We start from the raw sequence: 27,492 nt of genomic DNA on the forward strand, positions 1-27,492 counted from the left end.
AGCACGACGCATTGCATGCCGTCTCCCTAAAGTCAGCTTTGCCTCAATAAAACTGTGCTACGCGGTGAACCATACCAAGAGTGGGAAAAGGCAATTGTCACGGGACACAGTATGCATTCCTTAATTATACACGCGTGCACACGACGTCTCCTGCCACGGTACAAGCACCGATACGTCTGATAATTGTACGGGTGGGCCTTCACAACTGTTTCGGACGTGCTTGTGGCAATTTGAGCCCTTCGGGGCAGTAATAGGTAGCTAGTGCTTCAAAAGGTAGGTCAGGTACCGGGGACAAAAATTACGGTTTTACGCCGAATCGACTGGTATCAATTCGCAGAGGTCACACGACGCACGGGAAGCTGACAAAGGGCCTCGCAACTAAAGCGAGTGTACGGGATGGTACGAGCGTTCTCGACGGCCATCGATCGCCATCTTTGCGATACACCGCATGGAAGCATCTCATCTTGACGCCGTTCATGGACGCATAGTCTCTTGTCGTGCTTCTAGCATTGTTATTGGGCGTAAAACACATTTTGTATTGTGCCGTAAAGCACATAAAAGCACATCTGTCATTTGGAATGCACATAAGACATTTGCCGTCACTTTTTGTCTTGTGCCTGACGGCGCAAATTGTTCTATAGTGGGATACAGCTTAAAGAAAAACACCAAATGGTGACCAACGTACACGGACCGCGCGGGGTTGTTACTCCGCCAGCCAATTACAGACGCAAACAAAATCTTCGTCGTGCGACCATTTCAAAATGGCGTCGTACTTGATACCTCCGGAGCGTCTGCTGCTCTTGAAGAGTCTTCATCGCTGGAAGCGGTGAGGTGCGCAACAGACGTGGACAAAGTGTACGGAGTCTGAGCATTTCACTCTTCAATAGTCCGCGGTACAGCTCATTTCACTGCGGACCCCATTTTACCCATAAAACTTCACTGCTAACTGAAGTGAAACTTGACATTAAATAGTTGCAGCGAAGCAAACGTTTTATTTCAGTTCAATAAACAATTGGGCTTTCACCGTTCCACTATAATAGACAAATGGAAACGTACAAAATTACGCGCTTATAATTTTGTTTTCGTCGTTACCACCTTTTTACGTAATTGGGAAAGTTTCAGGTACGAACTATTTGCAGTCTCGCGGAGGAACAGTGGCTGGCAGTTATGAGGGCGTGGGCGGGGCTTCACTGCAGACTTGAGTTGAGACAGACTTTATGCCTCTCTTGCGCCCAGGCGCATGTCTTCGTATTCACTGGGCTACAAAATTTTATTTGTTTACAAAATTAAGTTCGTTGCCTACCGAAAGAAAAATGTGTGCATCCTACCGTAATTAATTGGTCCTTGTTGGCTTTGTGTGTTGCTTCGCTCTTGAGCAGCACTTACTGATAGCACATAAATATTCTTCGCCATTTGGCTACAGATCACTGTTGTACTACTCCAACTGTTCCAAAAAGGACAATTTTCTGCTTCAAAACTGCTCCAGAACAACATTTTTCCTGCCCAAGAAAATGCTCCAAATTTTAAGCTGGCTGGGGCCACCACTGCACGTGGAAACAGCTATCCCAAGCACTGAACTAAGCCGTGCTTGAGGAAGAGTCAAGCTTGCGCGTGAAAGCAACACATGCGCTTTCACACCCATTTTACTTCTGCTCGGCCACGACGCGCTTCTATCGGTCGCGGCTGCGGTTCCACGCAGCAAATCTAGCGAGCTGCCGTCTGCGTCGCGGTCGGCGGTGGCTGCTGCTGCGTTGTCGGCTGCGGTCCGGTCGGCACTTCCGCGGGCGGCATGTGAAGCACCATGAAAGGCGTCCGTAGTACGGCCACTTCGAAGGGCTGCTGCACCGGTGGCCGCCTGACCGACGGCGGCACCGCAGCAGGCGCCGGAGGTCGCCTGGCCGATGCCATCGCTGTGTCGGGCGCCCCCGTGAGGCCGCAGCGGGCGGCTGCTGGCGGCGCTCCGGCGGCGTTTGCCCTGGTGTGCCGCTGGAAACGAAATACAGTGGTATAATGAAAGTGCAGTGGCTTGGAGAATGGACCTATCTGTTTACATATTGCAAACACAAGTAAACAAACACTTGTCGGACGTCACATGTAGCCAGAGGTTATAGTTGGAGATCCGGTAAATAAAGTACAGGCAAAGCTTAGCGTTGCAACTGATATAAAAAAGCAATACACAGAGAGCAAATTACGGAAACGAACGAAATCTAATACATGGGAGGTAGCGTACTCGACGCACTACTGTACACAAGCGAGCAGGCGAGGCTGAAGAAACCATACACAGCAATACTGGGACAGGCCAGGGGTTATCAGGCACGAGCGACTTGACTAGCAGCTTTCAGGCGCTCTTCTGTTAGAATAACGCCGCAATTCAATCCTTCGGTGTACATGTATTTTTTTTCTGTAGTTCATTACCTGAAGAACTCCGTCAGCGAGGATCCGGATCGATTTCAGCAACTGATGTTCGCTCCGAGTCTACACGTGCGTTTGTGTCGCTTACTTCTTTTTATTTCACCTCCATCGAAGTGCAATCATCATCGTGACCAGAAATGTAAGTTTGAACCAAACCTGGAACATCTCTCAGCTGCAGAACATCGCTACCGTTGAGCCAGTGCGTAGGGTCTGCCCCATCGAAGCTGCGCGAAGGCTGGCCATGACGGCAATGGCGCAGCCCATTTCAGTGATGTGCAACAGAGAAATAGAACGAGTGACTGTATAGGTACGCCATCAGCTGTGAATTATCCTTGTTTTATGCAAGGCTCTAACCGCTAACAGCTATTAATGGGTTACCATTAGGAGTGTCAAAATAGGAAAATGTGTATGTTTGTGAAGTGCGGGAAGACGGTTACGTGGCAGAGGTATATAGCGGAGATTGGAGAGCTTGGAATAGCGCCTTATACATAGTGGAACTGACGGTGGCCCGCTAGTCTTCACCGTGAGTCGCGTTCCTCGAAGAGACAGGACTTGTGTCGCGTAAGCTCCTGAACAACACTTTGCAATGTGATGAACTCGGTTTAAATCATGGATCCGGGACCTCAAAGTGATGGGACGTAATGCTAACGCACCTTTGTCGCATTTGCCGCTAAATAACTACTGAATTTTTCACGGTAAAATTAAGCCGAAAGATTCGGTATTCTCTCAGCTCGACGCGCACCTTTGACTCCGGCGGCAGGAACGGTACGGGGGCCGTCGGGTCTGCAGGGAAGTAGAAAGCCGTGGGTGCCTCTTCTACGCTGCCATCGACGCCGCCAGTCTTCTTGTAGTACAAGTACATGTTGTACAGGATGGCTCCCTGGGACGCAAGCCCAATGGCACTGACTCATCTTTTCTCGTTCACGATCAAGACGATAGAAGGCGTCCATTCTGGCAGATGTTCGGCTAGTGCGTGTTTTACATTTGCAAGGCCATTATTACTAAATTGTCAAGAGCTGCGCAGATTCCGTTGTACTGCGAATCGCTTTGATGAGGGGAAGCTTTTAAATTGAGCGCATTGCAACGAGGAATCGAGAATTCGTTCATTAAACTTGGAAACCTGTGAAAACGAGCCTTCGAGCAACTGAGTACAATATGTCTGACTGACGAGAGTTTCGGAAGCCAAGTACATAGTGCCTCCAGTGAACTGAAAACTTTGCTCAAAATATAGGATTCGCGATCAGCCGCCCGAAGTATGCTCGACATGCCTGGTGCTTTATTTACAAAGTTTCTGCTGGCCTTAGAATAAGGCCATAACCAGGAGTGTACAGTGAGACACTGCCTCCAGATGTGATTGAACAAAATATATTATAGCGCTCTGTAATATTATACAAAAAGAAAAACACTGGACACACAATTGGGAACATATATACTTAGTGAATTTCAATATACAAATAAATATTACACAATTAATACATAACACATATTGAAAGGCGTGCTCACGTCAGAACAAGAAAAAAGAAAACATATACGGCGACCTAAAATATTGTTACAGATTTTTCAGCTGCGCTAAAAATGAAGACACTGTTGCTGCATCCCCAACGTTCCTAAGAAGACCATTCCACCAGCGTACAGTTCACGGGAAAAAAAGAATCCTTGTAAGTCTTAGTCCCACAATAAAATTCTCTTATTTTGTTTTAATGATACGCCCGCGTGAGTCGTCACGTAAGGTTTTCTATGTATGCACTCGAGCCAATGCCAAGCTTATCATGATATAGCAAGTCCACGTATTTTAACCTTTCGCGATACCGTCGTAGTTGCAAGGATTCCAAGTTCGCCTTATGAATTGGAGTATTAACTGGAGTGTCGCGATTGCACGAGCGCGCAGTATGAAACGAGCGGATTTTCTCTGTACGTTCTCAAATTGATCAATATTCTCTCGTACGGATCCCAAACCACGGAGGCATATTCCAAAACTGGGCGAATATAGGTTTTATAAGCCAATAATTTTATTTACCTATATATACCTATAACCTATACATATATAGATACCAATAAAGAAAGGGGTCAGACAAGGAGACACAATGTCTCCAATACTATTCACGGCGTGCTTGGAAGAGGTATTCAAGCTATTAAACTGGGAAGGCATAGGAGTAAGGATCGACGGCAAATACCTCAGCAACCTTCGGTTTGCCGATGGCATTGTTCTTTCAGCTACACTGCAAAGGAGTTACAACAAATGATTGAGGATCTTAACAGGGAGAGTGTAAGAGTTGGGTTGAAGATTAATATACCCGCCGTGGTTGCTCAGTGGCTATGGTGTTGGGCTGCTGAGCACGAGGTCACGGGATCGAATCCCGGCCACGGCGGCCGCATTTTGTTGAGGGAGAAATGCGAGAACACCCATGTACTTAGATTTAGGTGCACATTAAAGAACCCCAGGGTGTCAAAATTTCCGGAGTCATCCACTATGGTGTGCCTCATAATCAGAAAGTGGTTTTGGCACGTAAAACCCCATAATTAATTAATTAAAAATAAATGAAGATTAATATGCAGAAGACAAAGATAATTATGGATAACCGGGTAAGAGGACAATAGCTCAGGATGGCTAGTCAGTCTCTAGAGTCTGTGCAGGGGTACGTTTGCCTAGGTCAATTAATCAGAGAACCCTGATCATGAGAACGAAATTCATAGAAGAATAAAAATGGGTTGGATCGAATACGGCAGACATTGTCAGCTCCTCACTGGAAGCTTACCATTATCACTGAAAAGAAAGGGGCACAATCAGTGCATTTTGTCGATGCTGACATATGGGGCCGAGACTTGGAGACTGGCAAAGGAGCTTGATCGAGAACAAGTTAAGGACCGCACAAAGAGCGATGGGGCGAGGAATGCTAGGCATAACTTTAAAAGACAGAAAGAGAACGGTTTGGATCAGAGAGCAAACGGACATAGACGATATTGTAATAGACTTTAAGAGAAAAAATGGCGCTGGGCAGGTCTTGTAATGCGCAGACTAGATAACCGTTGGGCCATTAGGGTTACGGAATGGGTACCAAGAGAAGGGAAGCGCAGTAGAGGATGGCAGAAGACTAGATGTTGCGATGGAATCAGGAAATTCGCTGGTGCTAGTTGGAATCCGTTGGCGCAGGACAGGGGTATACTTGGAGATCGCAGGGAGAGGCCTTCGTCCTGCAGTGGACATAAAATAGGCTGACGATGATGATGAATTTTATTTCTTGAGTTGTCTGGCGTAGGGATCTTATGTATCCAAGTTCTTTCATGGCTCTCTTTTCTTTAAAAGTGATTTGGTAATTTCACCGAAGATCTGAAGTGATTATTACGCCTATGTATTTATAATGGTTTACAGGCCTAAGACAGCGACCGTTAATTGACTATACGGTAAAGTCAGCGGTGCCTTTTTTTTTTTTTGATGTGATATAAATGGTTTTTGTGTATTCATGCTCATTTGCTATTTTTCACAAAAAGTATGTAGTTTGTCTAGAGCACAACTTAATAATCTTTGGTCGTCAGGATCATTTACCTCCCGGTAAAGGATCCATTCATATGCAAACAATTTGATTTGTACAGATATTTCTTTTACGATGTTGACGAATAATAAAAAGAATGTAGGCAGTATCCTTCACAGTGCAAAACAATGACGTGTCAATTGGCACCATCGACACTATACAGTTGAGCACAACAGCACCGATCACAGGAATAAGAAAGAAAGAAAAAATATCGACATTTTTCTTGAGCTAAGAAAGCTGCCGCGATGGACGCGGTCTGCGAGGTTTTGCGGCTCTGTGTGCCTTATCCGGGAAAAGAAAGTATCGTTACCTTGATGAAGGCCATGAGCGAAAATACGGATATCGTCGTCATCATCATTTGTCTCTGAAAGAGAGAAGCCAAGAAGCGGGATGTTATACATATTTCTCACCGCCGCCCGCTTCCACATTTTCGGTGAGCCGAGAGTGCTATACAGAAGCTTCGTTACACAGAGGCCTAAACGCTTGCGGCTAAAATATGCGCACATGTTACAGTGTACAGTGCTAGTGGTTATAGCGTCATTGATGCCATATTCACGCTACACTCACGCGGAAGTCTCCTTCCTCCACGTTCTGGTCCTTGAGGTCCTGCATGGCTTCTTTCAGGTCCACCTGCGATGCCAACAACCGAAGCGGCGACGCAGTTGCAAACACAACCATGCGTCTTGTACCATTGACGCACTGCAATGCTGTGAAAGCAGGGATATGGCGGTGTAATGTGGACATGTTTTGCACTATTTTTGTATCAGAAATAACGTGAACGTCATCGAGGTTGAAACTTAGCGAAGCTCGTCAGTTAGACAAGCGCTCTTCTCGTTGTCTGTTACCGTTTGCGCTTCAACACGTGCTATCTGGCGGTGATGCAGCCATTAAACAACGGCCTCCGAGATCGGAAGGCTTGTGCCGCGTCGCTGAGGTCATGCATAGTTATAAGAGGGATTTGTTCTGCGCAGAAGCTCGAAAGAAAAAAAAATGCAGGCCGTGGTGCTACTTCCGGTAGGCACCGCAGTCCTCCTACTAGCGTATGTCTGAATTAGAAGCGCAGTTTATTGAATGTCGCGTGTACGCGGCCGAGCATCTATTGTTGATTATACATGCGTGGTCTTAGCAACCAGTAACTGATTGCTGCGTTTTTCTATCCTCATTGCTGCAGTTATTTTAGAGCATATACAGGGCGATATGGTTTGAATGTGTTGTTTCGAAGCATATGTTTCGTGCGAACTAAATCGAATGTCCCCCTTCGTCAATGCACACTTTTGAGTGTTGCGCATCAACTTTCTGACATCACGCTGTATATTGTTTACATACTGCTCTCGAAAAACCAAAGCCAAGTTGAAGAAAAAAATTCTTCTGTAGAGGTCTAAATATGGCTGACTTGTAGATCATATGGTCTGCGGTTCACAATTAACAGCCGACTACAAGCACCAAATTTAGAAAAAGAACATGCGATAAGAGATTCGAGATATGCCTACAAACATTCCACGCTGATGGTCCGTACCGTGTTGGCGAAGTGCACGGCAAGCGCGATGCTGCTGACGAAGCAGACACCGACACTGGCCGAGTTCCACACGATGAAGCCGAGCAGGACCATGCTGTCCTTACCCAACAGCAAGGATGGCAGCGGGAAGTCCTGCGGAGTGGCAATGACATCATCGCACCACTGACATCGGCGGTGAGCCGAATATGAGGAAGATGACAGCGGGATGTCATTATCGCGCGTCGACGGGACGATCTGTGCGAAGCTAAAGCCCCTGCAAACACGTTTAAAGCGGAGGTTGCGCGTGGATGGAGGGGCTTTATGCGAAGGTAGGCGTCTTTGAATGCTGCTGGCAACCTTGCGAGGCTTATTCCTACCCGAAAGCCACTGCGCTCATTGAGGCCCAGGTAATCCACATATTCACGTTAGTACTACAGAGTCATTCTCTATGCTTGTACACTGTTGCCTAGGTGTCAGACGAGCTTGGTTTGCCGAGGCTTGCTGAGTGCATGACGTCATGCTCCATCCTACTTTTTGTTTGTTTTATGGCAAACGCCTTAGATCTCTATATTTCAAGGTCGTGTTGGGATGTACAGAAAATATCACGTCACCCGAGGAAGGTCAGAAGCGAACCAAAGCATATCCAGCCGTGTAAAAGAGATGATTAGAAAAGTTGATCAGTGACTGGATTAAGGTGAAGAAGGATTAAGGTCGATTAGGTGGATGATTATGAATTAGCCTGAATTAATGTGTATTAAGATGGATTGTGGGATTAAGGTCGATTAAGGTGGAATGATGTGGAGAAGTAAGGTGAATTAGCGTGGATTAAGGTTGACTAGAAGCAGTCAAGTGGATTAAGGTGAATTACAGTAGGCTCCACAAGGCATTCGCCTTCGCGTCTCTTAGGCGATAGCTAAGGACACCTGGGATTTTTTTTCCTTTCTCCATGTTAATGACCGGTCGGATGCAGCCCATTCTTCCACCGTGATGCAGCCCATGCGCCCAACTCAGTCCGCAGCAGCGTGGCGACGAAACTTGGGTACTGAGCCTGGGCGTTTAAACACGATCGATTGTCTCGAGTTCATTCAGACTGCTACATGTTCTTTTTTTTAATTATGGGGTTTTACGTGCCAAAACCTCTTTCTGATTATGAGGCACGCCGTAGTGGCGGACTCGACCACGTGGGCTTCTTTAACGTGCACCTAAATCTGAGTACACGGGTGTTTTCGCATTTCGCCCCCATCGAAATGAGGCCGCCGTGGCCGGGATTCGATCCCGCCACCTCGTGCTCAGCAGCTTAACACCATAGCCACTGAGCAACCATGGCAGGTACTGCTACATGTGTCAGGTGAATTATCAGAAGCTGAATGAGTTAAGGTGCAGGTGCAGGGAATTATTGAACAGGTATACACACAAAGCAATTGTGCAAGGGTGCGCGACTGAACCCATGCAGCTGCGTTCCAACTCTAGTCGTGCATTTCATCATTCACAGCGGCTTGATTATGAAACGTCGCGCACATATATGCTTTGAATGTTCACGTACTCTGCCTCTCTTGGTCGCGTTGCTCTACGCAGGGGAGCCGAAATGCGAAATTATCGGAAGACTTGCTTTAACTGAGCGGTTTTAATATTCATTGAAAACATCCCTGCCAAAAAAAAAAAAGAATGTGAGCATTGTTCGATCAACCAGTGTCTTGAGTTATACGAGTTTCAAGTACTGCGATGGTGTTGGATTTAAAGAACTCCCCATATAGTACGGCTTCACTTGCGAGATTAGTGTAACCATCTGGTGTGTATCTTTTCTTTAAATCTTGATAATCACGAACTCTTATCTCCTGCCCATTTGGCTGCTAGATAACCACGGTTTACATTCCAAAGTTGCAAACGCAACCGCCTGGCGAGTTTTATGATAGCTGTCTTCTCACGGCTATTCAGCCCAGGAAGCCGTAGCTAACCATAACCTGTGTTTTAATATTAACAGTGACAGGGCGCGTGTTTGTAGTTCGTCTGGCTTGTACCTTGTAGGTGGCGAGGAGGAGGTAGTCAGACAGCAAGTTTAGAAAGCACTCGGACCCGAAGGTGAGGTCGAAAGCCCAGCCATAGGCTGAAAGCAGAGAGAGAGAGAGAGAGAGAGAAAAAAAACATCGTGATTCATCTACGACTTTGTGCAGCGGAAGATTGCACAAGCGAGAACTGAATCACGTGACTGCGTATAGTGTTGCGAAGTTGCCAACGAGAAACTTCGAAGGACGTACCCATGTTTCGCCTGTAGAAGCCGAACGCGTATTTCAGAAAACTGAATGAATTCAGCGCCTGTAAGGAAAGAAGACAGGATCTATATATTGTCGCTTTTGCACCATAACTACCCAACTGCGTAAACCAGTTAAAGAAATTACTGAATTACTGAAAGCAGGAACCAACGTTTCGACAAGGCTCCTGCTTTCACATTGTTCTCATTTTGCTCATCGTTTTGAATTTCCGTCTCCCGCCATCCCCGTGTTTTCCCTGAATTTACTTGCGTTATACATAATGCATTTCCTTTTGTTAAATAATCTTCCACTAAATAGTGCTACTAATAAACACGCAGACAAGGTCTGAAAAGGAAAGAGGCGGAAATTCTGCATATGCCGAAGAAAGAATTTACCTCAATATAGGTGCGAACACTAGCCTCGTCGCGCAGTCATCGTTTATGTTCCTTGCTATGTATTCGCTACCATAACGTGATTCAGACCGAGACAAGCCAGACGGACACCCTGCTCCGTACGGCAATAAAGGCAGCGCTGGGGCTACCTCAGCATTCATCCAGGCAGCTCCTACCACGGCTCGGGGTGCACAACACCATCCGAGAACTAGTGGAAGGCCACACCGTCAGCCAATTACAACGCCTCCAGTGGACAAAGCAGCGGAGCCTCATTCTATCCCAGCTAGGTAGGATGCCCAACGCCGAGAAAACCGCAACAGGAAGACCGCTAGCAGTGTGTTCAAAGGGGCTGGTTGGTTCATCATTGGTATAAAACAGAAACAGTGCGACACAGGACGAGCGAGTAAAGAGCACAGGACATAGCGCTTTTTCCTGTGCGCTCTATCCGGACAGAGCTCTGTTCTGTGCCCTTTATTCGCTCGTCCTGTGTCGCACTGTTTCTTTTTTATTTCAGGGAAGACCGCACACCTCTGCCACTTAGCATTCAAAATACGCGCGGTCATAAAGGCCGGAGACAGGCCAGAGCGCAAGCCCTGGCCGGAGTATTTGGCCATGGCACATCGGTCACAACGGCACTATACAACGACATGACCCGGTCCTTGCAGAGTCATGCTCTATGTCTAGTCGTATTAGATAGCACAGACACCGTGAGGGCGTCAGCGATGCTCAACACTGTGTACAGCGGCACGGCGGCAGAGGCTGATATATCGCAATGGCCACCATTCACACTTCAAGCATACCGGCACCGGACGGACCCATCGCAGTGGTCACTGGTCCACAAACTGTCTGCAGGACTTCGACACAAGGAATGGTGACACCCTACATACACCGTACCCTCACATCAGTGCGCCCCACACCGTTACACATGGAACGTGCACATCGTCTACACACCTGGACACGCCTCTCTCCACCATGGTAATGAACGCGCTAATGTGGTAGCCCGAGAGCTCGCTCACAGGGGGCCGGTGGAAGGGCTGTCTAACCCATACGACACGCCGACAGAACCACGGAACTAAACTGAAAAGCTACAACATCGCAGACATAGCAGGAGACGCTTCCCCCAGGCCACACCATTTTCTTAGCCGATAAGATTCCTTCGCGTGGCGACATCTATACAAACTAATTCATCCCCCCGTCTCTTTTACCTTCACCTCTGCCACTCCACATAATATCCATCATATTGTCCCTATACTGCAGAGCAAAGCCCACAAAATATCACCGCATCTGGCAATGCCCACGCTATCCGGGGAAGGCTTATTTACAGGAAAGGCATAATTGTACTGGCCGAAGTACAGAGCGCAGTACATCGTAGCACGCAGCTCCATCGTCTCGTAGCATAAGCCGAATTATTCTGGAAGAACACACGCTGTATTCTGGCAGAGCACACATCCGACACAGAGGATGTCTCTTAAAAACCCCTCCGTCTTCCCTGGATCACTCGGTAGGGAAACAGGTCATGTCATCATCGGCCAATCGGAATGGTCAAACTGTTCGCAGCATCCTGTACACGCTTTCGACCATCCCGCTGGACTCCTCCTCTGATTTAACACATTCGCTCTCGCATATGGCGCAATGACGAGGTAATCGGGAAGCAGCAGTCGACGCCTTTCACTCGGTCGGACCTGCTCCTTGAAGCAAATAGCTGAGTAAGGCTCTGATGGTCATTACCTCTTTCACAGAATGGGGCAGTTGCAGACACCTCGAGCGGACGTTGTCCTCGCGCATCGACCCGCCGTCGTCTAGGCGTAACAGCTGGAATGCTGGTCTTGTCAGCAGTCCCATGATTATTCTGTTTTGTGTTCAGCTAACACGCGAAACGTAACGACACGTGGTCAAGTTTCGCATTTCCTAGATGCGGCGGTCCTGATTAAACGTCATGTTTTCTCCGCGATTAAAGCACCCTCTTTCAGAAAGTCGAGCTAAATCGACGAAATATTCCTCTAGAAGTCTGTAAGCAATGTCTAGAAACGTCCAGAAAACGATGATATATCGTTTATTTTATTGCGTAGAAAATTGCATTAGAGAGGATCCCGCTGCAAGTCTTCAGTTTGAAACGCCCGTGCCAAATGGAGGAGTTGACGTAATCTCCACGTGACCTCCCCCTATACCGCTGTTATGTCTTTTAGAATATTGATGGACTGCTTGACGGCTGTAGTTCTACTGGCATGAGTCGCTCTGCGGCTCTGCTTGAGGTCAGGATACTGGATACGGTCACTTGAGCCTCGGCGGTTGTAAACAGGGAAAGCGATGCTGCTTGCTGTGGTGGGACATAGCTGCCGCTCTTTGCTCTGCAGCGGGGCTCACGTCACATGTGAGGGTGGCATAGCCCACAACAGGTGGCGCCAGTCCGATTTAACATTTTCGAAATTTTGTCGCTTACGAATGCTCTGTTTTCGTTACGAATGTCGAATTCGTTATTGCAGAAGCCTTTCAATCTAGCTCCACTGAATATATTCCTTTAAGTTCCTTTGCACGCTTTGCACATTCGAGCCACATCCCAGAGGAGGTACAATAGTATATCCTAATAGGTGGAACAACTCTGCAATTCTCACCGCGCAGCCGTAGCACAAGCTGACAATGGTGTTCCTGTTCATGGCGAGCCGGTAGCATGCGACTAGCGGAGTGATGTCCCGACTCTCGAACCTGCGCTGTCGCGTCTACCGGACGGTGCCCGGCGTCATGCTGGCATAGTGCGGCACACTGTTAATGATGATAATGAAATTTTAAACATATGGCACGTACCCACAATGGTGTACTGGCCAATTTAAGGTCAAGCTCCTCGTAGGAAACTCATAGATAATGATAAATACAGGAGCGAGGCGAGAGGCTAGAAAAGGTATGCCTGTGAACAAAACAGTGCGGCGCCATCGGTTTAGCTTTTATTTTCGCCAGCGTTGTATGCCCTACGAGAGATCTTCTCCTTTCTTTCTCCCTCTCCTATAAATGGCACGTGGCTAACAAAAGATCCGCGCCTGGGTCCAGCAGATTTCACTCAAGTGACGGTTTCAGAGGAGCTGTAGGCAGTTCAAGATTTATCTCTGTTCCCGAGTTATGAACGATCCGTGAACTGTGGAATGAATGCTTGAAAGCTTAATAGGTGGCCACTAAGCAGGATTTCTGTCCAGGGCTCCGGTGCATGGTGAACTTCTTCGCGCATTCTTGGAAGCATAGTAAGTACAGTGCGTCTTTATATATATATATATATATATATATATATATATATATATATATATATATATATATATATATATATATATATATATATATATATATATATATATATATATATATGCAATTGTAGGTTGGAGATGCACGTACGAAAGAAACGATGCTTTATTACCTACGTTTCGGCCGGAGTCCGGCCGGAGTCATGGAACTCCCGAAACGGTAAGGCGTTGTGCTTAAATAAGTACGCGGCATAGGGGCCACCCTATGCGCTCATCCACTGCCAAGACACACAGCTGTAAGAAACTTGCAGTCGTGGCAAATCAGCCGTGCATGCACAAAAAAAAATTGTGCAACGGGATGGTTGTAACAGGTTCGTAAGGCAACATTATATGTGACAAAAACAGCGTTTACAGGAAAGATGACTCATGGTTAAAAGAGAGAGAGAGAGAAAAAAAAGAAACAACCATGTCAGAGAGAGAGAGCTAATGATAAAGGAAAGGTAGGGAGGTTAACCAGGACTGAGCCCGGTTGGCTACCCTGCACTGGGGAAAGGGAAAAGGGGACGGAAAGATTAAAAGAAGAAGAGAAAGTCTACTGGTTATATTGTTCGGTCACTCAGTCCGGATCACAGACATTGACTCAATCCAGTAGCCTTCAAATATCGCAGCAGAGCTTTTGTTGCCTTTAGTAGCTGCGATATGCGAGGCCATGGTCCCAAGATCTTCTTCAAGGTGAACGGTGTTCTATCTAGCTGATTGAGAGCTGTGCAGAGGTCATGTCTTTCATTTTGAAAAGATGGGCAGTAGCACAGTAGATGTTCTATAGTTCCCTCGGCACTGCAGGCATTACAGTCGGCGCTATCAGTCATTCCAATCAAAAACTTATATGCATTGGTGAATGCGACGCCCAAGCGTAAGCGGCACAGCATTGTTTCCTCATTTCGCGGAAGCCCTGGTAACAGGCGCAGTTGCATAGAGAAGTCGAGGGAATGCAATCGTTCTTGGGTGAATTCAGGTGTGTGCCACTTCTCTAATGTCATACGGTGTGCTATCTTGCTTAGGTGTTGGGCTGCGTCGGTCCGCGATAAAGGTAGAGAAACAAGGACTGCCCCTTCGTGTGCTTTCCTAGCAGCTTCGTCAGCGAGGTCGTTGCCGGAGATACCGCAATGGCCAGGCAGCCACTGAAACACGACGTCGTGTCCTTTCGCTATCATACGATGGTGCATTTCTCGTATCTCCGAGACTAGTTGTACACACGACCCGCGACGAAGAGATGACAGAAGACAGATTATTCCTGTAAGGTGACTGCACCCGTCATGGATCATCGGTACACATGTCAAACGTGCTAAAAAATGCACCACGAGAGGGGATGGTTGTAACAGCAGGTTGGTACAGCAACAAATGTAGCAAATGCAGGGTTTACAAATGATCGTAGCAAGAAAGGTGGGTACACAAGATCTGGCGAAAATGTGACAACAATAATTCACGAACGTCACTCATCCTGTGTTGAATACAATGAAATGACATATCATCAACCAGAGAATTGTTTGGGGCAAATAGCGCGCGTGTGTGTCGGGTGTGCTAAAACATGGGGAAGGCCCGGAGATTATCCAAGACGATGAGCAAAACGAGAACAAGGCAAATGTGGGAGCCAACGTTTCGACAAGTGGATTTTTCTTTTTCAAGGAGACGTTACATTCTAAAGGGGAGAGGGGGTAAGGTGGGTGGGTGAGGCAACGACCGAACATCCGTTAGTGGTGATGGTGTAGAACTGATAAGAAAGGAGTGCTATTCACACGGCTGCTGACACGGCCGAGTGTCAGCCGGACGTGTGTTTTTTCGTTGAAGGGGCCTGGACGACGACGGGGAATGGGGAAGGAGGAGAGAGAGGTTGTCTGCTTCGCTGAAGGTCAGTGAGCTGTCGTGTCTCTGAAAGAGATAATAAAGAAAGAGGGGAAGAAAATGGTGCTCGTGTAAAAAAAAATATACTAAAATGGAATAAACATATAAATAAAAGCAAAAACAAAGAGACGCAGGAGAGAAAAGAAAAACACTAAGCAACCAAATGAAAATAACTAAGTGCTGTTGGTTATAGCTTTAAATTTAGCATAGCGAATAAAGTATAAAGCTCCCTCTGAAATATTTATGCCTGTTGGTTTCAATGTCTTGAATTTATGAATGGAATATGATTCTCTGTATTTTCTTTCTCACGCTGAACGGAAATTTGACTGTAAGATGTACAGTTTAAGTTTATCATAGTTATGACCTGGTTGATTGAAGTGCTCGGCCTTGGCTTTGGGAGGCTCGTTAATCCCAGAAACAACGGCACCAAATTTATGGATTAGAAATGATTCGCGAACTTACCTTTGATGGCGCGATTTGAAACCAGATTCAAGTATGGTGGCGGTTAGCCTGTCAAAAAAGTGGCCCGGGGCAGTGGTATGTTTGGATAGCGCAAGATTAGGAAGGCCCACGGCATGCGATATATTCTAGAAGAGTTGATTGTTAGGCTGGATGGTTTTCCATAATTGAAGTATTAGTGCGATAAAAACACAGAAACAAGTAAGGTGGACGAAGACAAGCGCTACACTCACAGCTGTTTGCTGGAAGGATAGAATCATACATATATATCCTCTTGCCACGCATACGCATACCAAGCAAAAGAGAACAGGTACATGCACATCACAGGCAGTCGCGCAAGAAGTCAAAGTCGGCATCTAGTAATGAGATGGAAGGCTCACTTATACACATATCTCTATTCTTCTTGATAAAGAAGGCGTCAAGTGCAAGCCTATAAGAGCCGTTACCGCTCCTGCCCACAATAGTAGTCTCAGAAAATCGAGCGTCACAACCACACGCGGTAACATGAGCCGCCATATGTGCGCCCGTATACCCTCCTTTTTCTTTACTTTTTGCGCATGTTCCCTTAAACGGTCATTCTCGCAACGTTCGGTTTATCCAATGTAGGGCTTCCCACAAAGGTGCAAAGGAATTGCATATACAACCCCTCTGGAGCACTTAACAAAAGGCTTCTCATGCCTCGTGCGACAGCCCCGACTGCTCTCGCAGCAAACTCGATATATACTCGTAGGATATAACCTCCGGTCTCACCTTCGGTCAGACCTCTTTGCAGAGTCAGACTTTTTGCAGAAGAGACTTTACCGTAGCGTTGACGACCGTCAAAGGGAAACCAGCTGCCCAAAGGCGTCCAACTTGATTCGAGAAACTAGACCACCTTTGCATCCGGGGCACCCGGGGCGTGGGCCCCGGGTGCCAGTTCGGGTTGGGAGGTGGGGGTGGAGTGTCATATATGTCTGAAGAACCCCCTCTTTCCGCCAGTTTGACTGGGTGTACATGGTAAAGAGTGCTCCGGTATCCAGTAAACCGAGCTCATGTACGCGATGTACCAGATGTGTAGTTCCGCAGAATTGTCGGCTGCAGCTTTATCAACATCCTACGTAATAATTGCACGAATCTATGAGATAAAAAATGTAATTCGCTAAATGGCTTCTGTGGTGTCGTCAGTATGTACACAGTGTTCCATTTATCAGTTTTGTACCGCTAGTATTATTTTTTTATCAGTTTGGCGGTGTTGACTAAAGACACTGTCTCCTAGTCCTAGCTAACCGTCGCTTTATGATATTGTTGTTGTGTGATATATATACAGTGTGTTTCTTTAGCAGCACAGAATTTGATAAAAAAGTGAATTTCCTTAGGTTATTTTCCGATATTCTATCAGGTTATCTCTCTTTCTTACCACTAGGAATTCGGTATCGGGCGAAATATGGCATTTAATTAATAACGATACCTTAAATAACTGCTTAATTAGCAATTGTAGAGGAAACATTGCAATTCGGGAATTGTGGACCCAAATTCATGTTATTAGCTCAACAAACACTTATTCCCTAAACAAAATTGTCTTGGAGGCCAGGGCCTGCAGTACTTTGGCACTGCGGGCGGCCCTGTATATGACAGTACCAAAAGAAATTGGAAATAGTGCATCCATGACGTCGATATCTCCATACTCTCTATTGCGAGCGCATACCTAGAGTAGCGTAAGCTTCCTCTGCCACAGGCTTCATCGCGGTCTTCTTTCTCTTCTTTTTTTTTCCTTTTTTTTGCATGCTGACGCCAGTAATCGACGCGAAGCGTGCTCTATTCCATTCCCAATGTTATGGCGGTACCGCAGCTGGGATAATAACGTTCGCGAATAGCAGCAAATAAAAAAAAGGCTTTATGGATCAGTATGAAGAGAACTCGTAATTGTCATAGCATTGGCGCCTGCGCATTGGGGAAGCAGGTGGCGTTTTCTAATAGGGTTGGGAGATCGACGTCAGTGACATGCAATTTTCGTTTGGGTTCAGGGCTGCCCGCAGCCAAAATACTGCACGCCGTAGTACCTAGGACGATTTTTGCGAAGTTGTTGGGCAACACATGGCTGTCGGGGGTCAATTTCGCAAATGCAATATTGCCTCTAAAATCTCCAATCAAAACTTTATTAAAATATTTTTCTTAGTTGTGAACCATATTCCTATAGGCCTATAGGCCCCGGGCGTTAGACGACCTAGCTACGCCACTGTGATGTATAGTGATCGATAACACTGCGCATGAGATCGAATGATGCACGTTTTTATGTGTCATTCCTTTTTGCAAGATTACGGCTTGATATTTGAGGAGTTGCTGGTTTAAAGAAAACGAAAAGTCCCTTAGGTACAGTCATGGTAGTCGAAAGTGGACGCGTGAAGTTCACGTTTGACGCGCTTTTAAATAATTTTTTTTCTAATTTTGAGGAAAGCCCCGTTTTCGGCACTACTCTCGGTTGAATATAGTTAGTCAGTTACGAGAAGTAGTGGTTTTGGCTTGGCTGTCATTTCTTCGAGAATACATGGTGAGACGGAGGGACAGTGTCCGACCTGTTTCGTGTGGACCGTAGCCGTCTCCTGGGCTTGGAGGTAGGGATGAGGCTGGCAGAGTGCTCTTGCGGAGGCCGTTGTAGGATGGTGGGGGTCAGGCGTAGGCAGTTCCGGGGCAGAAGCCCGGAATCCGGAGGCACGTGATCGAGCCAGGAGGTAGACACCCCTTCAGCTGCTTTCCTGAAGCACAGCTGTTTAATGTGGCTCGTCATCAGCGCAACGCCTTTGCTACTCGGATGAAGTCCGTCTGCAGTGAGGACCTGCGCCGACGGAAACCATGCTATGGTTTCCGTCGATTAAGCTCTTTTGCAAACCCTGCCTTTGTTATATTTGTTGCTGTACGAACCTGCTGTTACCACCATCCCGTCCCGTGGTGCATTTTTTACCACGTTTGACATGTTTACTGATGATTCATGACGGGTGCAGTCGCCTTACAGCAATAATCGGTCTTGTGTCATGGCTGTTTCTTTTCTTTTTTTCTGACCATGTGTTATCCTTTCTGTAAAGCCTGCTTTTGTTGTATATAGTGTTGCCTTACGAACTTCTTACAACCACCTCGTCGTGCATGTTTTCTCTTCTATTTTTCTATTTTTAGCTGCATGTCATCTTTCCTGTAAACCCTGTTTTTGTTGTATATATATATTGTTGCTCTGCGAACCTGTTACAACCATCCCGTCGCGTTTTTTTTTACATGTGCGATTGCACGATCACGAGTACACGCTCCTTAAGCAGCAATTGCGTCTTGGCAGTGGTGGTTAACCTCCCTGTCTTTCCGTCTATTACTGCTTCCTTCGCCTCCTTGGCAGTGGATGAGCACACATGATGAGCCCCCTTACCGCCACAACGCCTTTCCGTTTCATGTATTCCTTGACGAAGACCAGACTCCGGCCGAAACGTAGTAAATAAAACATCTCACTTCATGTATGTATGTATGTATGTATGTATGTATGTATGTATGTATGTATGTATGTATGTATGTATGTATGTATGTATGTATGTATGTATGTATGTATGTATGTATGTATGTATGTATGTATGTATGTATGTATGTATGTATGTATGTATGTATGTATGTATGTATGTATGTATTATATATACAGGGTGTCCCACGTAATTTGAGCCAAACATGTAATAAATGCAAATACCACGGAGCTTGACAGAACCAAGGTGATGTTGTTTGCCGTCGCTTCGAGATACTCAGATTACTTTTTCAATCAGCCTAATTTGATAATTAGCCATTATTAATCAATCAACTTCTCAAATATTATAATTCGATTAAAAGTGCCAATGAGAAAATTGCAGGGCAACATGAAAAACTCCCTATACAGCTTTCTGTTGCTCAATACGTGCTGCATAAAGCTGCCTTTCCGAGCGTGAAAGTAGGCCGCAAATACACGCAAGAGTATACCGTGCGACCGGCCGCTCCAGGAACTTTGCATGTATTCGCGGGCTTCTTTCACGCTCGGAAAAAAAATTTTTATGTTGTATCAGGAGTTTTTTAGATTGCTCTACAATATTCCAATTGATACTTTTCATCGAATTATAATATTTGAGAAGTTGATTAGTAAGTTAAGACTAATGTTCTAATTAAGCAGAATGAAAAAAATAATGAGTATCTCCAAGCGACGGCACACAACATTACCATGGTTCTGCCTAGCTAAGTGGCATTTGCATATTTATAATGTTTGGCTCAAGTGGGACACCCTGCATATATCGGGTTCGGAAAGCTGATTCTCTCCCTCCGCGCTCCCCCCCCCCCCTTTTCCCCGGAAAAGTTATAACTGTCCGCCTATGCCTACATTGAACCTATGTAATGGAGCTCCAGCAGGGCGATCATCTCATCCTACATTGATCTAAACAACAATGAAAATGGACGTCATTGTACGCGAACACAGCGAGAGACGTTGCAAAACTTCCCTGCATGGGACAACCTAAAACAGAATGAGTAGGAGGAATTTTAATCTCGACGAGCCCCGATGCGCCGCTGTTTCTTTTACCTTCAGAACGTGTCCCAGAAGATATGTAATGCACATTTACGCAACACCGTGTTGCAACTGCATCGCATGAGTTAATATACTGCGGTTCTGATCGACGCTCTCTGTAAACATACAGTGGGATTTCAAGCCACGTCAGTCGACTTATGTCGATTTCTTCTTGCTTGTCAATATTTGAATGTCACTGACTGGCTTTGTACATGCTAAAAGAAGCTTGAAAGTTTGTATGCAAGCATGTAGGAGGCCACATGCGTGTCCAGGATGACGGTAAGTTTCCGTGTTTACGTTGTTATCTAGTCACGCTGGCGCGTGCAGATGCGGATGGGGAAGAACACCTGCGGCGGTCCCACCACAGATGTCTCTGGAACAGCCGTATGCAGTGAACTCGTTAGTGGACGCGGTTGCCGTTTCGTGTGCCAGAACAGCACTGGAGCGTTGAGCCACCAGCTACGGGCTGCTTTGTGTGCTTGGCGGAGAGGTTCCCAAAGGTCGCCATGATGTGCTGCCTGCCCACGGTGGTTCTCTTAGCGGCTGTAGCCGCTTCTGGAGCCATACTTGCATGCTTCAAGCTTGGTAACGCGCGCCCGAAGAAGCCGACGCATGGTTCTTCAGAAAGTGAGTTAATTTTCGTAACTATTGAGTTCGGAGGAAATAGCCGTATAGGGTACAAATGTTTTTTGAAAAGATTCAGCGGTATATGGAGCGGCTCCGACAGGCTGCGTGTTGTTTTGTTGTTGTCAGCTATAGGTCTCAAATCGAGCGGGATTAGCTTACCCATTAAGAAGGACTTGCCTATATAGAAACAAGCCGACGATATCGTTAACCGAGTAATACGCGTACGTGTAATCGCGGCCGGACTGGAGCCAGTGGCGTAGCCATTATCGCTTTTTTTTTTTTTCAAAGGGACAAATTGCTTCTTTCAGGGCAAGTGCTCGCTCTCATGGCCCTGACTGGAAGTAGACCCTCGCTGCGCGCGTGTTACAGTCCGGCAGTGGTATCACGAATGGTTCAGACAATGAGCGATTTGTAAATAAATTTGGTCTCTCTCTCTCACCCTATTCGTCGTCTTTATCGATTACACCGCGGATGATGGTGACGCTGCACAGTTGACACTCTATGCCACGGCGAAACAGTGAGCTTCGTGCATTTCATGAAATCGGGCGCGTACAGATATCGAACACAATTTATCGGTAAAATTTTTGTTTGTTTAGTACTCGACAATTTCGCACACAAAATATGCGAATTTTCGCTTGCAGTCAAACATTCGTAAGTAAAACTATATAGCGTGAAATAATAGTTACCCTATAGAACACCTGCGCAACATGAACGCTGCGCTTTCTGCTATGAATAATTTAAAGTGGCCGCTGTTGGCCCAAGTAGGTTGGAAACGCTTGGCAAATCTCGCAAAATCTGATCAGAGTGCAATGTTAGATTGTATTGCAGTGAGGTGTGACTGCAGGATATATCGGCCAGATGCACGAAGTAAATTTTTCTGCAGGTTGAATTTTTTTGTTTGGCAGATCCCAACTTCTTTTGTTTACACCCGTATATACAACTTGATGTGCGACCGATATTATAACTTTGTATTTAGGTTTCTTTTTTGCTGACATCAATAGCCCATTTCCCCTCTCGTATAACTCCACCGATTTCACAAACCACCTGAACACTCCGTGCGCTCTACTTTTGTGCGTTTTTTTACAGTGCCCATGCATCTTCACGCGCGCGCGCGCACTACGTGGTGCTCTTTCTCTCCTCTTCTTTTCGTTCCTGTACCCCCTTTCCCCAGTGCAGGGTACCAACTCGAACGTATGGCTGGTTAAGCTCCCCCTTCCTTTCCTAACTTTCTCTCTTGACACATAGTGCCTAAATAACACGAAATTGGACTAACATTCGTTTGCTCGTAGTGCAAGTATAGCTTATTTTACATACTGCGAGTATTTGGAATATATGTATATGTATGGTAATGCCTTCCTTGCTCGCTAAATTTAGTGCGCTGCGTCAGTGAGCAAAACCGAAAGCCGTCCAGGGCTTATGGTTGAACCCCTTTCGCTGTTTACAAACATAGGCCCTGGACGGCGCCGTTCTCAGATGGGAAGAGTACTTGGCACCCGGAGGTGCCGCGTCTCAGAGCTTACATGTACTCATCAACCCAACATCATTCGACACATTGACCCCAGTGCTTCCCCTCTACCCGGGCTGACTGGGCGGGAGGCTTTGGTTCGGGCCAACGGTCCTTCCCGGACAAGGGGGCTGTTGTGGTGCAGCACAACAGAGTTACTGCACTCAACACACAAACAGCCATGTCAGTCTTACAGGACACAAGCCTGACTGACCCTCGGACTACCTTGACGCAAAAGAGGTCAAGGCATACAACCATGGAGACCACCAAGGCCATCCGCGGGGCAGCGCGACCTCACGAGGGTGCGCCACGACCAGTTCCGGCTCTGTGTTCCACTGAGCCAAACAAAGCTCCGTAAATCGACTGGCACACACGGCCGAGTCTAGCGACCTTAGGAGCATGCATCATAACTTAATGGAGAGCTTTCCACCTGACTCATCAAAAATCACGGCAGGACGAGCCCACACTTCGTGAGACTTTTGTCGCCCAAGCGATGCCGCTCCCGGGTGAGATGGAACCAGACATCCTTCCGTGCTGGCAAGAACTTCGTGAAGGCCCGGCGCACGTCCTCAGAAAATTGCATCACAGCGTGTGAACCAAACTTGGTATGAGCACTCGGCGAGAAGAAGCAAGAACTGGTTGATCGCCTGATTAGGCAAAGGGTGCGAAAATCGAACCGTATGATATGGAACACCTGGGAGCTTATACAGACTTGCAGTGCTTTGGAGAAGAGCTGCAGGAAGCAAACACTGCGTAAAGATATGAACTGAGTCCTTCCGGTTTTGTTCACTGTGTTTAGAAAAAGTTTATTTCGACAAGAGACGATACGAACACATTATCACGGCACAATTCCACCGGGACGATAACATGTAAGAAACGAAACACAGCACGTTTTCAACGTAAGAAATGTCCGAGTCCTCACACACCAACATATAAACACATATACCCACGGAAAGGCACAGTTACACATAAACTAAATGCCACATGTACAAGATAATTTTCAACATACTATACAGTGTAGACAATGGTTATGTACAATGATGATGTGATAGAACACTTTACTACGCGCCCGCCGACTTTTAACACTTTTCCTCTGCACATAACGACAATCTTACAAGTCAAGGTTGCGTAAGTTAAACGAATTTTTTTTTTAGTATTAGTCTTGAGGCGTAATGCGCATGCCTTTTATCTGAAAACTTAAATATAGGCGTTTAACTTAAATATAGGCGTTTTAAAACAATTTAAGAACACGCTTTGTTTTCCGGCGCAGTAGATTGACAAGGCCCGTGACAGGAAGTTTATTGGGGTCGCTCTCTCGCAACTGGTATTACGTGGGTGGCTCAACAGGACGCAAGGCAATCTGGACAACGTGTATTCTCGAACCCTGGGACCAGAGCTCGAGCGTATATAAACGAATCCTGTAATGAGCGGCTCGTTGTGATGGGATCTGCGCAGACCCTGAAACGTCAAGCTTTTTAAAATTATGAGGTTTTACGTGCCAAAACCACTTTCTCATTATGAGGCACGCTGTAGTGGAGGACTCCGGAAATTTTGACCACCTGGGGTTCTTTAACGTGCACCTAAATCTAAGTACATGGGTGTTTTTGCACTTCGCCCCCATCGAAATGCTGCCACCGTGGCCGGGATTCGATCCCGCGACCTCGTGCTCAGCAGCCCAGCACCATAGCCACTGAGCAACCACGGCGGGTTAAACGTCAAGCTTTGTAGTTCTGACATTAGTCAGTGATCTGTTGGACTAATGATATACATGAATAAATTGGAAACGGTTTTGGTGTTACCGTAATCTCGGAATTACAGTTTGTAACACTTTATACAGACAGATATAGTATGAGATTAGTTAACTGCAACTGACATGTCTTGGGTGTTCCTGTGCCATGTGCAGAGTCCAGTTGCCGCCTGCTGGTTGAGGACAGCTAGCGCAGCCTACTGAGTGCCAATTGCAATGGTTAGTAAGTATAAGAGCACGTTTGAACTTATATAAGGGCTCGTGAGAACGGTTTCGGAGCTATGCATATGGTGCCTGTGACCTTTATCAAAGCGCACCGTAAACTTGTATTAATGTGCGCGATAAGCTTCAACATGGCGCCGTGTAGCAAAACCTTGCATTCGAAAAGGCGGATATATTAGGACCGGATCGATCACAGCGAATGACGACATCATATACTACGAATACAAAGTCGTTGGCACACTTAATTGTGCTGTCCCCCTTTTTTACAACATTGTAAGGTTGTAAGAGCTCACGAGCGCCCTTATGAACATCGTTCATTTTCACTCTGTCAGAATATAGTCACAAGCACTAACATTTAAGATGCGCTTGAAGAGAAAAGTAGGGCTTCGCAGTTTAAAGAACGACTGAAGTTTGTTGAATCCCTAATGCGCAAATAATTACATAATATAGATTTGCATGATATATTTGGTGTCGGTTGGCAATGAGCATGTTGCTGATATTTCCTTTATATTCCCTTACCCCTTTTTTTCTTCATCGCGACCATCTTTGAAGTTGTCGCTCAAAGAGTGGACTGAATGTAGCGTTCCTGAAACACACCATGCAAGAGAAAAGTCTCAAGCCACGGAAATATCAGAGAGCACGCCCGAAGCGGTTACAGCTGGCGAGAGACAATTAACAGAAGAACATGACGCGCAACGAGATCGACCCACTTTCGTAATAAAAGTGTTCGCATGTAACTGTGACATGAAGCAATTGAGCTAACGTGTAAAAATGCGGGCAAATCCATGCAAGCAAGCAGTGCATGCGCCATATCATCTTAGTCGCCATTCGCAGGTGGATCGGCAGAAGACTGGGTGGGGGATGAAATCAGGAAATTCGCAGGCGCTAGTTGGAATCGGTTGGCGAAGGACAGGGGTAATTGGAGATCCTAGGGATGTATAGCTGATGGTGATGACGATTTCATCGAAAGGAGCTTGCGAAAAAAAGCAATTGCATTGTTTCCCGAAACTCTTCTGCGGGCTTACGGCTGTGTTCCTCGTATACGACGGGAATGCACCGTAATGACTATAGAGCGGAAGACTCGTAGGACACGAGGTCCTGGGTCCGGGCTGTGCTAATTTGGTACGGAAGGTGCCATCAATTTCTTTGATGAGCGGGTCGCAGACTCTTCAGAATAATCCAATATTTGTGCAGCGCCATGGAAAAAAACGTTTGTGAGTTTTAATTTCTAAGAAACCCCTTGCGTGAAAATGTGCACATAGACTTCTTTTACATATGCTTGGTCATAAAGCTACACTGCATGGAGCACCGTGGAAAGGTTGCAGCTAGCGGGGGGGGGGGGGGGGTGGAGGAAAGGGGGCTATAGCTTGTGACAGATACACGCAGTGTCCCAGCTAACTTTAGTCCGAGCTTAAAAATATGCGAATGCCAAGTAGATGGACAAAACTAAAGTAGTGCTGTTTGCCGTCGCTTGGAAATGGATGGATGGATGAAAAACTTTATTAGGGTCCTTTAGGGCGCGCCCTAGCGCGCAGCGGGCCGCTCCCACGTCGGGACAGAGAGGCCGAGCCTCTCCGCTGCGTCGCGGGCCCGTTGGACAGCCCATAACTGTTCTTCGAGCTTGGGGCTGTGTAGGACAGCATCCCAGCGTGAAGAAGTGTTACTTTCATCACTGCGTAACGCGGGGCATCGCCAGAGCATGTGAGGTAAGTTCGCCAAGTCATTGCATAGAGCACATGCATTTGTCGTCTGAATTTCGGGGTACATCTTGTGAAGAAATACTCAGATTATTTTTTTCATTCCGTCTAATTAGATCATTAGCCTTAATTAATTAATCACCTTCTCAAATATTATATTTACATGAAAAGTGTAAATGAGAAAATCGTAGAGCGACATGAAAAACTCCCTATACAGCTTTCTGTTGCACAATACGAGCTAAATAAAAGTTTTTTTCTGAGCGTGCAAGAAGCCCGCAAATGCACGCAAAATTGCCGCGCGACTGGCCGCTCGAGGCACTTTGCGTGTATTCGCGGACTTATTTCACGCTCGGAAAAACACTTTTATGTAGAACTGAGGTATATAGCACGTATTGAGGAACACAAAGTTTTTAATGTTGCTCTACAATTTTCTAACTGACACTGTTGATCTAATTTAAATGTTTGAGAGGTTAATTAATTAAGACATTATCTAATTAGGTGGAATAAAAAGAATTTAAGTGTCTCCAAGCCACGGCAAACAACATAACCTTGGTTCTGTCCAGCTACGTCACATACGCATGTGTTTAAACTCTGGCTAAACTTAGCTGGGACACCCTGTATGTGCCTTATTCTCTATCAGCCCTAGGACTGCGTGCTGTCTGCTCTCGAGTCTGTAGCCTCTGCATACAGACAGAGCCCCACTTCTGCCTCCTACTTTTGTTTCTACTCTCAATCAAGACGAGAAGGCTACGACACTGAAGAAAGCCTCCCGTTTTCCTGCTTGGCGAAGCCGCTTGCTGGCATTGGCGCCGAGCGAGCTATGTTTACCGATAACAAATCTTGATCATATAAGCATCAAGGGCACCGCATCCAGGTAACACTGATACATAACATACACCGAAAAGAAACGGTAGGGGCAACAACTCTCCACTCGGCATATGCATGACCTCGAAAGAGCGAGTGCTTGACGCCAAGCAGACTTCCTTGGGCAATGGACGCACGCCTGCAAATTGGAGGTCGCCGTGCACAACCTGTCGCGCGGTTCTTTCTTGCGTACGTGCCTGGGTAAGTCGCAGCGGATTACACCTACGACAACGAGACGATCACAATGAGGCGGGAGGGAAATAGGAGCTAACTGATGACATATGCAACCACCGGGCCGTGCTTCCTTCTCTGAATAGGCCAAGGCTGCTGCCGGAGAGCCAGCCGCGATTTTCCTGTCTAGTTGAGAGACACGCTGCGTTGTTTCAGAGAGTGCGGCATCTTGCTACTGAGAACGAGGTTGGTGGTTGGTTTCCCGGTAACAGCGCTCTACGATGGCCATATACAATGTCAGTTTTAATTAAAGATAACTCCGAACTATTGAAACTGTAAGCCGGAGATCCCTATCAAGGCGACAGGTAGCCGTGGCATAGCCATGGGGGATGAGAAAGAGGAGGAGGGCACACCCGGCACGTGCCTACCCCCCCCCCCCTCCCTTCTCTCTGCCAAGTGC

The 27,492-nt window shown here is 46.5% G+C and overlaps 1 protein-coding gene and 1 long non-coding RNA gene across 3 annotated transcripts; one reads left to right on the forward strand and one right to left on the reverse strand.

Annotated features, from left to right (window-relative positions):
- Positions 1-969: 969 nt before the first annotated feature.
- Positions 970-12,837, reverse strand: LOC135919451 (uncharacterized). 2 transcript variants are annotated; one of them, XM_065453276.2, is made up of 8 exons: positions 12,691-12,837; positions 9,693-9,750; positions 9,456-9,541; positions 7,433-7,590; positions 6,510-6,649; positions 6,253-6,306; positions 3,155-3,292; positions 970-1,986 (listed from the first exon to the last, which is right to left on the reverse strand). In XM_065453276.2, the coding sequence occupies exons 1-8, from the start codon at positions 12,730-12,732 to the stop codon at positions 1,472-1,474; spliced, it is 1,191 nt and encodes a 396-aa protein (XP_065309348.1). In that variant the 5' UTR covers positions 12,733-12,837; the 3' UTR covers positions 970-1,471. The 2 variants fall into 2 exon arrangements, with proteins under 2 accessions (XP_065309348.1, XP_065309356.1); XM_065453284.2 differs by having other exon boundaries at positions 1,479-1,986; positions 6,510-6,572; positions 7,459-7,590.
- Positions 12,838-20,640: 7,803 nt separating this feature from the next.
- On the forward strand, positions 20,641-25,001 carry LOC135919444 (uncharacterized). Its single transcript, XR_010569966.2, has 3 exons — positions 20,641-20,827; positions 24,235-24,297; positions 24,853-25,001. It is a non-coding gene; the product is annotated as an uncharacterized lncRNA (long non-coding RNA).
- The last annotated feature ends 2,491 nt before the right edge of the window (positions 25,002-27,492 follow it).

The sequence above is a fragment of the Dermacentor albipictus genome, chromosome 2 (assembly GCF_038994185.2).
Source record: "Dermacentor albipictus isolate Rhodes 1998 colony chromosome 2, USDA_Dalb.pri_finalv2, whole genome shotgun sequence".
Lineage (NCBI taxonomy): Eukaryota > Metazoa > Arthropoda > Arachnida > Ixodida > Ixodidae > Dermacentor > Dermacentor albipictus.